The 12,934-nt window shown below is 40.9% G+C and overlaps 2 protein-coding genes across 2 annotated transcripts; both read right to left on the bottom strand.

The window, feature by feature from the left end:
- Positions 1-16: 16 nt before the first annotated feature.
- Positions 17-641, bottom strand: Smp_077690 (hypothetical protein). Its single transcript, XM_018798527.1, has one exon. The coding sequence runs from the start codon at positions 585-587 to the stop codon at positions 279-281; it is 309 nt and encodes a 102-aa protein (XP_018653460.1). The 5' UTR covers positions 588-641; the 3' UTR covers positions 17-278.
- A 724-nt stretch (positions 642-1,365) lies between these two features.
- Positions 1,366-7,143, bottom strand: Smp_164080 (hypothetical protein; the record flags this gene model as incomplete). Its single annotated transcript, XM_018798526.1, has 2 exons — positions 1,366-1,538; positions 6,972-7,143. The coding sequence occupies 2 exons, from the start codon at positions 7,141-7,143 to the stop codon at positions 1,366-1,368; spliced, it is 345 nt and encodes a 114-aa protein (XP_018653459.1).
- Between the last annotated feature and the right edge of the window lie 5,791 nt (positions 7,144-12,934).

The following is a 12,934-nucleotide window of genomic DNA, read 5'->3' as shown; positions in this document are numbered from 1 at the left end:
AACTAGATATTTCCTGCGACACGAAAAAACTAAAATAGATTAGTCTCAACTAATTCTGAGATTGATTAAGAATACAGTGATCTTAAATGCTGTTATAGGTATGAGGGTAGTTATCACTTCCCGGCTGCCCACACCGTGGAAGGGTATTTCTTGAGGGACCTGAAAAAGAAGTTGGATTAGTGTTGGTCATAACGACCTGCAAGCGTGACGGCAGTGCCCAAGGGATAACTGCTTGAGGTCAGTCACATACGGCATTTTTGTGGGGAATTTTTGACGTGTTAGCTCCGTTCTTCAAAGGACCTTACCGCCGGAGACGGATATCCGTGGGATAAGGCGAGGTGTGCATTTTTAGAGTCGACCTCTTCTAACCCAACCGCTCCTTGTGGGAAGGCAGCATCGCTGTTATGCTGGTTGTCTGGAGGAAACACCTTACTGCCGTCACACTTTTGTACAGGCAGCAGTACGACCTGTCTGGCATGGTAGGACCTTGTGGAACGATTTTTCCAGCCAGTATAGCTCGATTGGTTCATCATTATAGGCAAGCTCGACCACCACGTCAATGTAGCAGCAACTAATTCTACCATCATCGATCAAATAAAACCGATTTAATCACTCTATATTGAACAAAATTCAGTTGGGATAAATAAACTTAGTAACCAAATGAGTTACATCGTTTTATGTGATTGACGGGCTATGCAAATGAAGGTAATATTCACACTCGTAACTTAATCACATGGAGTTGAACGCTTTAATCACTAAGTCAATACTTTATTTATTTGAGCATGAAAGAATCAACTTATTTAGTAAAATGAAGGCTAACCAATCAAATTTACAGTACCTCAGTCAGTCAGCTAAAACGTAGGACTAGGCACATATATGCATTGGTTCAAGTTGCCACATCTCATTAGCACAAAAAGATGAAAACTAAATTCATAGAAGCAGTTACTTCATTGGTAGTAATATACATAAGGAAGATTGGGTATAAGGATATATAATACAGGAAGGAAGAATTAGTTCATAGAAACAAAGGTATAAAGCAATTTTAATCTCATGGTTTAAGGAAAGACAAAGAGTGTATACACCTACGCCATTGTGATCAATTCCGAGCCATATCACCCAGAATCTCCAGTACCTACGTTTAAAGCGTTTAACCGAATGAAATTAGTCGATCAACAGTTCTATTAAAACCTCCAATAACACAAATTAAGCATTTACAATAAACGTGGAAATGTCAGTTATAAACAACGGTATTAAACGAAGATCCTTCATTGTTCTATAAATTTTAAGTAGACATATCTAAATTAACAGTAAAGACTTGAAGTCACACAAAGCAATAAAATAATAAACGCTACACTATAATTTAAATTACGGAGATAAAAGTTGGAGTTTTTGCTCCAGCAACAATTCTAATTTCTCAGCACAACGTCCAATACGTGAAGAGATTCCATTGTGACGATAACAATTTAATAACATCAAACGGAAATCACAAACAAATTCGCGTATACCACGATAAGTACCATTTAAAAATTTCTCATTCACTACAAATAAAAAAATTTAAAGAAACAGAACGGTTATAAATGACACAATTACAGGTAGTACAGAAGTACTACTTAGTCCAGTTTGAAGTGTTAATGGGGCTACATCGAGTAAGTTGATGATAAGACCATTATGTTAATTAAATCGACGGATTAGCAGACATTATTAAATATTGCATAGTTGGATTTAACCAATAAAGATACCACAAACCTATTCTGCATGGTTTTTGACAATCATTGGAAGGGTCCATCTTGAACTCCACCGAAAACGTATATTCCCCATTGGAATAGACCAATTAATTAATAGATAGCAGAAAAAACTTCATATCTTGTTCTTAGTTTCAATAAAATGGTATGGTACCTTTTTTTATTGTTATATCAATCGATAATAGGTCAGATATTAAAGGAAGCATTGATTTACTCACTAACTAAAATATACCTAGCTGAATATAAGCAGCTAGAAACACTATATCGAAGTTATAGGTTTCCTGTCAGATTATTATCTGATAACTTAAAACTTCCAGGATGGAGATACAGTGATCATCCAGCCTAATGATCAGTAAAATAATGGGACGTCATGAGAAATTGGTATGAATTCTAATATTTTCTTCTTATTTCCAGACAAGCAGTAAGCATAAGATTTGATAAGGAACTTTCTTTTCACCTTTATTTGAATTGAACCCTTTAATCTTCCTTTGGCCCCCAAATGCCCTGGTACGGCCGAGAGTGGGGAGAGTCAACTCTCCCTCTCGAAATGCCCTCACATGGCCAACAGTCTATAGCTTCTGCCAGGGAAGTCCTACTCACTGCCTTCTCGCGGCACTACTGTTGTTTACGAAATTGAGAGGACGAAAAGCGAATGTCCGGCGCTTTAACCAGGTTAGTGGACACGGAGAATCCACCTAGGGTGGTTGGAAAACCCTGATTCCAAACCAATGGTGCACATGGGCTCCAGTATCCTGACGGAACAAATGGCGTATGAATCAATCGTTGGTCACCGTCTACCATGAGACCACATCTCCTTACGATGCTACACTGCCTTGTAGATCAGACCTTTAGGTCAAAGGCTTCGGGTATGGTCCCCTAAGAAAACCACCTGCTATAGTTTGGGCACTTGGGCAGTATCACAGCTCACACACAAATAAATGAAATGATGAATTCTATTGACGATACTATCCTCGCTCATACTAGAAGCAAGACAATTTACATTATTAATATGATTATTACCATTATTATTATTGTTATTATTATTACTATTATTTACTATGTCGCTTTTTCACTCCCTTTATTCCCAAATTGTGTATCCTTCCTTTCCAACTTATGCAGTAGCTCGCCCATGGTGGAAGCTCTGTCCTATCTAAACGATCTCCAGTCACTGTCTGGTTGAAAGTGAATGCTTCCACCGATTACGAATACTGAAGCAGTCTTTCTGAAACCACGTACGCCGCTCAAGCTGGCTTCCTTCAACGTTCGCACACTAATGCAGATCGGACAACAGATGGGGATGGCTATGTCTTTAGAAAGTCTTAATGGTGATGTTTGCTGTCTATCCGAGACCCGTATTCAAGACTCTAGTGAAGTACTACAAATTCGCTCTCCATCTGTCGCTTCGAAAAGCTTGTTTCACGTGCGCTTATCCGGAGACTCTGTGGCATCTTCGTCTGGTCTTGCTGGCGTTGGTGTTGCACTAAGCACTAGGGCTGAGGCAGCACTAATCGATTGGATCCCCATTAACAGTCGGTTATGTGCTGTTAGATTAGAAAGTTCCATCAAAGTGGGAAGAAATCGGCATGAGAAACGATGTCTTTTCGTCATCTCCGCCTATGCCCCAACAGATTGCAGCCCGGATGCAATCAAGGATGAGCTTTACCACCAGTTAACAGTTCTTCTCCAGAAAGCGCGCTCGACAGATATTGTAGTACTAGCCGGAGACTTGAATGCACAGGTCGGGCGTCTAGGCACAGAAGAGAGTCCATTAGGTGGCCGATGGGGACTTGTTGGTCGCAGGACAGATAACGGGGACCGTTTGCTGCAACTGTGCACAGATCACAACCTGTTTCTGGCCAGCACTAACTTCCGGCACCGTCATCGCCGGTGTGCCACCTGGCGTCCTTCCTCTGCCTCCCAAGCCTAGACTCAGATTGATCACATCGCGATCAGCTGCCGCTGGCGTGGTTGTGTACAAGACTGCCGCTCCTTTTGGAGTACCTATCTGGACTCTCATCATGCCCGTGTTTGCGCCAATCTCACCTTACTTTTCAGTGGCCGAAGGATTGACCACCACCAACGGATTGATATTAGTAAACTGGCTGCAACTTCTGTTGCAAGTAAGTATCGAGCGGAGCTAGCCTCTAGGCTAGCTACCATCCCACCGAAAAGTATAGATGAGCATTGGTTGCATCTTCACGACGCCATGAAAATGACGAGTAAAGTCGCTTGCAGCTTCGCGAAACGTCCCGCTTACAAGCACTGGGTTTCTTCTGGCTCCTTACAACTGATGGAAGTCCGTCGGTCTACTCCGGGTGACCGTGAGTTTGACCACAAACGAAGGCTGTTACGTAATGAAATTGGGCAAAGCTTGCGTAAGGACCGAGAAGCCTGGTGGTCGGAGCGTGCTAATGAGATGGAAGAAGCAGCTGCATCTGGTAACTGCCGGAAGCTCTTCCAACTCATCCGAGCTACTAGCAGCAAGAAGTTTGGTGTGAGTGAAACAATCTGTGAGGATGACGGGATGCCAATCACTAACATCTATCGTCTTGGACGATGGGTGGAATTCTTCGAAGGGCAGTTCAACTGGCCTGCTGCTCCGGCAACATCGACCAGATTGTCCTTCCCTCCATGGCCGGTGACGAATGATCCACCAAACGAGGCGGAAGTCCGCAAGGAACTCCAAATCTTGAAGCGCTACAAATCACCGGGCCCAGATGACTTACCTCCGGCTCTTTTTAAAGATGGTGGTGACTTTATGGCTAAGGAATTGACTGTGTTGTTTGGAAAGGTTTGGGAACAAGAAAGTGTTCCAACATCATGGAATGAGTCGATAGTCGTCCCTATCTTTAAAAAGGGTTCACGTTGTTCCTGTAATAACTATCGGGGGATAAGTCTACTTCCGATTGCGTCCAAACTATTGGCTTCTATCATTCTTCGTAGGTTGTTTAAAACCCGAGAACGATTGACTCGCCAGGAGCAGGCTGGTTTTCGTTCTGGTCGAGGATGCATTGATCACATCTTCACCCTCCGCCAAATGTTAGAACACCGTCATACTTATCGCAGGCCAACAATCGTAGTGTTTCTTGATATCAGGGCGGCCTTCGATTCCTTGGACAGGACTGTTCTCTGGGATTGTCTATTGAAGAAGGGTGTGTCTGAGAAGTTCATTAACATCTTAAAGGCCCTGTATACGAACACCTCAGGCAGAGTGAGGGCATACAACCACCTTTCTCCCTTGTTCATTCGAGCAGTGGAGTTAGACAGGGTTGCCCGATCTCACCATTCCTCTTCAACTTTGCCATCGACGACATCCTGGAAACAGCTCTGATGGATGTAAGTAATGGCGGTGTGGATATGTTGCCTGGAGAACGACTTCTCGACCTCGAGTATGCGGATGATATTGTCTTACTGTGCGATAATGCCCAATGGCATGCAATTCGCACTTAATCAGTTGGCAATCAGTGTCCGCAGGTACGGCATGTGCTTTGCACCCTCCAAGTGCAAAGTACTCCTACAAGACTGGCAGGATTCTCATCCTGCACTCACCCTAGATGGTGAGCAGATTGAAGTAGTTGAGAAGTTCGTGTATCTAGATAGCTATATAAGTGCTGGTGGTAGCGTGAGTGATGAGATTGATGCACGTATAATGAAAGCCAGAGCGGCTTATGCCAATCTGGGCCATCTTTGGCGCCTTCGTGATGTTAGTCTGGCTGTAAAAGGTCGGATCTACAACGCGTCGGTGAGAGCAGTTTTGCTCTATGCTTGTGAAACCTGGCCTCTCCGATTTGAGGATGTTAGACGTCTCTCTGTGTTCGATCATCGTTGTCTCCGAAGGATTGCTGACATCCAGTGGCAACACCATATTAGTAATGCAGAGGTTCAGCATCGTGTGTTCGGGCGCAGAGACGATAATTCAATTGGTGTCACCATCTTGAAACACCGACTTCGGTGGCTTGGACATGTTTTACGAATGTCGTCCCAGAGACTTCCACGTCGTACATTATTTGCCGACTCTGGGACTGGTTGGAAAAAGCGGAGAGGAGGTCAGTGTATGACATGGTGTCGTGGCATGAAAGAAAGCTGCAAAGGGCTAGCTTCTGTTGGTCCTTCACGACTCCCTGGTTGGGGTCCGAGAGATGGTGCAACACAGTGGCTAGAGACGTTATCAGATATGGCTCAGAATAGAAGCCAGTGGCGATCCTGCTGCAACCTTCTTTTACTTTCTACATAAAGAGTGATTCTAACTTTCTTAACTGAAAGAGTCTTTTCATCCCTTCTCTTCCTACTTTCATTATTTTGTGTGGCGCATATGTATCTGGTGCCCTTTTGTACCAATATATATGTGTTTAAATAAAATAAGTAAAATAAATCTTCCTTTGATTGCTGTTCTATAGCACTATCATCTGTTTGTTTTTCACACTGTTCCATTCATACCGAGTTCATTGTTTGGAAAAAATATAAGACAATCCTCTAAAAGAGGCTAATACCAAAAAATTTTCAGTGAGAAGCAGGCAACTAATGTTTAAAAGCAAAATGTTGATAATTATTTGGATATCATTATAGACAGCATTCTAGGGTGAAGCTTTACTGTGATGACCTAGGTAATCTGACAAATGACCTGTTAACAAGGGTTTACGTGTCCAAGTGCGTGTATCACATAATTACATAATTTAACAGCTAGAACACAGTAAACACTAAACGACTTTAGAGGCGGGCACTATTTTACAACTTTTTACAAGACTAAATTTACTCATCGAAAATAAAAATAGTGCTAAACTCCAGTGATACATCTCGACTAGTAGTAGTACTTCAGGTCCTGCTTCGGTTTGGAGGCACGGGTCTTATACAAGCCCTCACACATCGGATGATGAAGTGTGGTGCATATGCATTCGGTGCCTCTTTGTACCAATATTTATGTTTAAACAAATAAACTTCAGGTTCTTAGATGATTTCTATTAATTAGTTGGTTTCATATACGGATTTTGTACCATCTAGTACTCATATTTAAGATATTCCAAGGTTGAGAACGTAAGGTATCACTCTTAGTAAATAAAAATCAATCCTCAGTATACATGCTAGAAATGCTACTTATAAACTACGCGTTGGAAGGGAATAAACAGAATAACCAGTAGCCCTACAGCTATTACCATGGTGTTTTGGTCCTAAGCTGACTGTAAAGGCCCTGACAATGTATATAAACCAAAAACGTCTAATCCAACAACTTACTTCTTTTGAGACTAATAGGGACTGTTGCTACATTTTTGTTGTCATTGTTCCCTTTTACCGGTTCAGGATCATCCATAAACAGGTAATTTACTTGAGCATGTTGTCGTGACATCAAACTCTCAAGGATTTCCCAGGACAAACTGACTTCTGGGTTTTGTTCGTGCGAATCCATTTCCAATTTACGATTAGACCATTGAATGAATATCTGAAATTAATAACATGAAAATATGTTACCGTATCTCTTACAAGAAAATATTAAACAGCCAAGTAGTAAAATTTTCTTAGACTATAACTCATGTCGCTAAATTATTAAGACCAAAGATCTCTTTTGAGCACATCCTATGCTCATCAAATGCTATGGTACGGTCGAGGATGGGGAGACTCAGCTCTCCCTCCCGAAATGCTCGCACATGAGCGCCCCGGTAGTATTTCAGCCCTCACACATTGAAGTTACGCACATATATTTGGTGCTTCCTTGTACCGATGTCTATGTGTTTGAATAAATAGATAAATACGTCCTATGAACAACGAAATACAAGTGGAATTTCAGTTAATGTCTTAATAGCAACGAAAATTGGTAAGAAACTGTAGGATTTAGTTACAAATGATGAATCATTAAGCCCGTTGGTGGGACTAAGAAGATTTATTGAATAAGGTGGTTAGGACATCTGTTACACAAGCCTCAACTATTACCTGCTCTGACAACCAATGTAAGCTGGCATTGAACTAGGATTAGCAACTTAAACCAGCATTAGAACATGATATCACTGACTACTGACATAGTGTGGATAATTGCATATTTCCTGGTTGGGACATATGTAATGCTTGTGACCAATGTCAGACGCTGGACGACGCAACACAAGTTTGGTCAATAGTCTAGCTGTGTTTGTCCTATTTATCTCTAAATCCATAACTAAATGTCGTTTTTGGGTTTTCACGATGCATGACATGGTGTCGTGGTATGAAAGAAAGCTGCAAATGGTTGGCTTCTGTTGGTCCTTCACGACTCCCTGGCTGCAGTCTGAGAGATGGTGCCACACAGTGGCTAGAGACGTTATCAGATATGGCTCAGAACAGAAGCCAATGGCGATCCTGTTGTAACATTTTATTTTCTGCATAAAGAGTGGTTATAACCTCCTTAATTGAGAGAGTTCTCCTGGTTGTATATTTCAGTTTCCGCAACCAATACTCTTATTTTTTTAATGCATCTTACCCCCTTTTTCCTCCCATTTTCATTGTTTTGTGTGGCGCATATAAATCTGGTGCCCCCTTGCACCAATATTTGTGTTTAAATAAATAAATTTCACGATTTCCGTCCACCTTTTTGATTGTATTTCTCATCTCTAGATATTCATTGGATTCTAGTCTTCAAAAGGATGCTTCGTAACCTACTGATTTTCTCTTGTTGTATTTATGTTGGTTGCAGCAACTAAGACTGATGTAAATTCGTCTCACATCTTACAACGATGATTACTGAATGACTAATGTCTTCATAAATTCTGGAGATTGAATTTTTGGACCAAAATCTCATCACTCCTGTATTTCCGAACAGCAAATTAACAAGACGTTATCATCAGTTAACATAGTTTTGTACTAAGTATTTCTGACTACTGGTACCAATACTACTAATAACCTAGAATCTGTCTTAATTACCTGACCTCGCTGTGTTTAACGTGGACAAACGCAAATCCGCGAAGCTCCACAGTGAGGATGAATGATAAGGGAAGAATCGCAAGATGTGACTAGGTGACGATTGATAACAACGAGTAGCACCATAACACAAAATACTAGGTAGTGCAGAATTTCAATTATACATTTATTATAATATTATTGACCATACGTCTCAAAATTTGTGGAAAACACTGTGGTGACCCGAATTTGTAGGAAATAATACCAGTTTTGGAAGGAACAAAGGAAACTGAGGTAATGTAAGTTTAGGTCAATGAAATTACAATCCTTTTCTTTCTGACAAACCTCTTGTCTCTCGATTTCTTTAAGTGGCTTGAAAATTTATATCTATACCAAAGAAGCATTTCACGACAAGCTTACCCCAAAACCTATCAAATAATCTGAACAAGGCAATGAACACTCTGACTGATGAACAACCCGCCAAAACCCCAACTGCAGTGTAACGCAGCTATTATTTTGTGCGCTATTTTTAACTTTATAATTGCAGCAAACTGAAGTATTTTTCTATTGAAACTGAATATCTTCTGAACTGTCTCATTACCAACTGATTTCTTTGTTCTCAGATTTGACGTCGTTTATAAATAGAAATTCTCTTGTAAGTGTTATGATATACGATCAGATTAAGCCTCGCCCAAACATATGGAGAGCTAACATACCAGAAATTCAGGATTGTGCTACTAAGATAGATTGGTCAGTAGATACTAGCTCATCAGTTGATGAGGCGTGGTCTGTATTTAAAGGCAAGTTTAGTGCACCATACTTGGTGCCACGTAGACCGAACAATAGTCCACCGTGGATAAATAAAGAAGTTAAGAAACTCCTTAGGCGTAGAAAAAAACACTGGAACATGTTCATCTCTACTGGCTTAGAACAGTACAGATCTAGTTATTGTAAGATTAGAAATAATTGTAAAGCGTTAATTAGTAGGACTAGACGGTCATACGAAAAACAATTGGTTAGGGATTGCAAACATAGTCCAAAACGGTTACTCTCGTATATAAAGAGGCGAACTCACAGAAGTGATGGAATACCATCACTTTTGATACAAGAAAATCCGTTAAGTTTGGCAAGAAATGATACCGAAAAAGCAGAAGCTTTTTCGGAATATTTCAGTAAAGTTTTTTCTACCAATAATGAGGAACGATCACCTATTCATTGTGATTGTGGCGACTTGTTGATGGACCCTGTAGTTATTAAGAAAGAAACTGTTTTAAGCTTACTTCAGCATCTCAAACCTGATAAGTCTAGTGGTGCTGATGATATTCATCCTCGGATTATGAAAGTCCTCTCAGATGTTATTGCTGAACCCTTAGCGATGCTGTTCGATATGTCCCTACGGCAGTCCAGATCGCCCAGAGACTGGAAGGACGCAATAATCAGTGCGGTGTATAAGACTGGGGGTAGGGATTTGGTTAGTAACTATCGACCCGTCAGCTTAACTAGTGCAGTTGTAAAACTAATGGAAAAAATTATTAGGATGGCTGTTATAAACTACGTGGAAAGACATGATCTTTTGTCAAAGGAACAACATGGTTTTCGAAAAGGTCTATCATGTTTGACAAATCTTCTCATTGCGAGAGAAGATTGGGCTGAGGAAAAAGATCGCAATATTCCTGTAGATGTCATTTTCATAGATCTAAGTAAAGCCTTTGATAAGGTTTCCCATTCTGGTCTTAAATTGAAACTAGAAAGTTTTGGAATTCATTATGCAGTCATAGACTGGATAAGTGACTTTCTTCATGAAAGGAGACAACGGGTAAGAGTAAATGGGGCTCTCTCATCGTGGGAACCAGTAAAAAGTGGCGCCCCCCAAGGCACAATTTTAGGTCCTCTTCAGGAAGATCTTAACCCATTAGTTGCATGGATGAATGGGTGGTCACTAGAAGTAAACCCTAATAAAAGTGTTGTGATGCAATTAAATAACTACGATGATTCGTATCACTACACAATATGTGGACTAGTGTTGCCCAAAGTAAGAAACTATAAAGATTTAGGAGTCATACTAAGTAATGATCTCAAAACAAACAGTCACTGTAAGGCTGCTGCTGCAAAAGGCTATAGGGCATTATGGTCTATTCGTAGATCTTTCCGGTATCTGGATGGGGAAATGTTTAGATTATTATACCCATCTTTCGTACGGCCACATTTGGAATATGGGATTCAAGCAGCGAGTCCTTACTTCAAATATGAGGCGGATATGTTGGAACGAGTCCAACGCCGCGGGACAAAAATGGTAAAAGGCTTATCTAGCCTATCTTATGAAGACAGACTGAGACACCTCAACTTATTTCCGTTATCTTACCGGCGAATACGGGGTGATCTAATATTGGCATATCGTATCCTGAACGATGACCTTGGTACTAACATGTCCTATCTTTTCCTCCCGTCTAGGGCTGATCATTTGAGAGGACATTCAAAGAAAGTCCAAAAACCGAGATCAAATCGTCTACGTCTGGAGTTTCGTTTCTCGCACCGAGTAGTGAATTACTGGAATTCTCTACCAGAACACGTAATATCAGCACCTTCTGTTGATATATTCAAGACGAGATTGGACCTCCACAGTGTAATAAACTGCAAGGATTAAAATAGGTCACTAGACCTCCTATCCTTATTACTGAAGACTGAAGTGTTGTCACAGCACGTTCCAGACACCCAACTGTGCAATACGAAACAGAGCTTTCTGCCCTGAAACAATTAATGAGCGACATACCTTTAAACATTGATGGAAAAGTTTCTACAGCAACGACTGATGATCTGGCTAGAATCATTATCGTCCCGAGTAGTTCAAATCTGGATGCTGCGACTGGTGGAAATGAATAACGCGGGAAAGTAAAAGAGAAGGAAAGATAGTCAAAGACAGCCCTATCGTAGATGGGAAAAGTTCGGCTTCATCAAATGTTATTGACGAGACCCAACAACGAAAAATCTTAAAGTTGGTACGCGAGAATTTTGAGAAAAGAAACTTAACATCGAATAACGCACACAAAACTCGTGATTCAAATATTCTTATTCGACCAGACTGGCCGCTTGAGGATCGGATCAAGTGGAAGAATGCTCTTACAGAGTTAAGAACTCGAAAGCTAAATGGAGAAACAAACCTTACGATTAAGGGTTTTCGGGTAGTCAGGTTTTGGAAGCCAATGCCTCCGAGACCTGTGTGGGTAGAACGTATGATTCCCATAACACCTTAAATGTGTGCTACACAAATGCACGTAGTCTTCGAAATAAAATTTTCGAGCTAAGTTTGATGGTGGATGAATTAATTCCCTATGTAGTTGTTGTCACAGAAACTTGTAGATATAGATACATAGATATATCTGTATCAGAAGTGATAGAGTTTTAAGTCTCAAGGGAGAAGACATAATGTTATATGTTAGAGACAATTTTCGCATACAATCGAACATATCGGAGACGCATGTTAGTGATACATGTGAGGTAGCAAATTGTACAATTAGGTCTAGAAACGGGTTAGTGACTATAGGGGGAATATATCGTATTTCTTGTTGTTTTGCTGGCGACTTTATCATAAGACACGTCTGTTCTTGGAGTAAGGCAGAGTATTGTCCCATTATTGGAGACTTTGACGCACCACATATCAACTGGATCGAGCTCACAGCTTCAGGTGGGGTTTTCGATAGTGACCTTCTTTCAGTAATTATTCAGTGTGCACCTGTACAATTTATCGTGAAACCGACACATATTGACTTGAAATATGACCCATCATTCAGCGCCTTCCCCCGCTAGTGAATAGCTGTCCTTTAACTTTCAGACACATGGCATACAATTTCTATCTGCTCCACCCCGTCCCTATATCTGGAGATCTAATACTTCGGCAATCATAGATTGTGCTATCTCCATTGGCTGGTCGGTTGGTGCTGATGGATCGATCGTAGACGAATGGAATAGGTTTAAGGCTACGTTCGAGTCCATAACACAACCGTTTATGCCATGGTCAACAAGTAGGCTATCACATTACCCGGAAGTTGTTAAAGCGTAGGAAACACTTCTGGGACTTATTCTTGTCAACAGGACAGATATCATTTAAGTGCGAGAATTTCGCAAAGTGTTTTAGTGAAGTCTACTCTACGTGTAGTAATACAACTACTTGTCCCATTTACACCAAGGTACCAGCCATAAGATCTATACACGTTACTGAGAAAACTAATCTTCCATTGATAACTAACCTCAAACCTTGTAAGATACCGGGCCCCGATGGGTTACATCCACACTTGCTGTCGTCGCTAGCGGACATTATTTCAGGACCGCTCGAAACG

The sequence above is a fragment of the Schistosoma mansoni genome, chromosome 6 (assembly GCF_000237925.1).
Source record: "Schistosoma mansoni strain Puerto Rico chromosome 6, complete genome".
NCBI lineage: Eukaryota > Metazoa > Platyhelminthes > Trematoda > Strigeidida > Schistosomatidae > Schistosoma > Schistosoma mansoni.
Note: the sequence above shows the minus strand (reverse complement) of the source record. Positions and strands in the feature narration are given on the sequence as shown.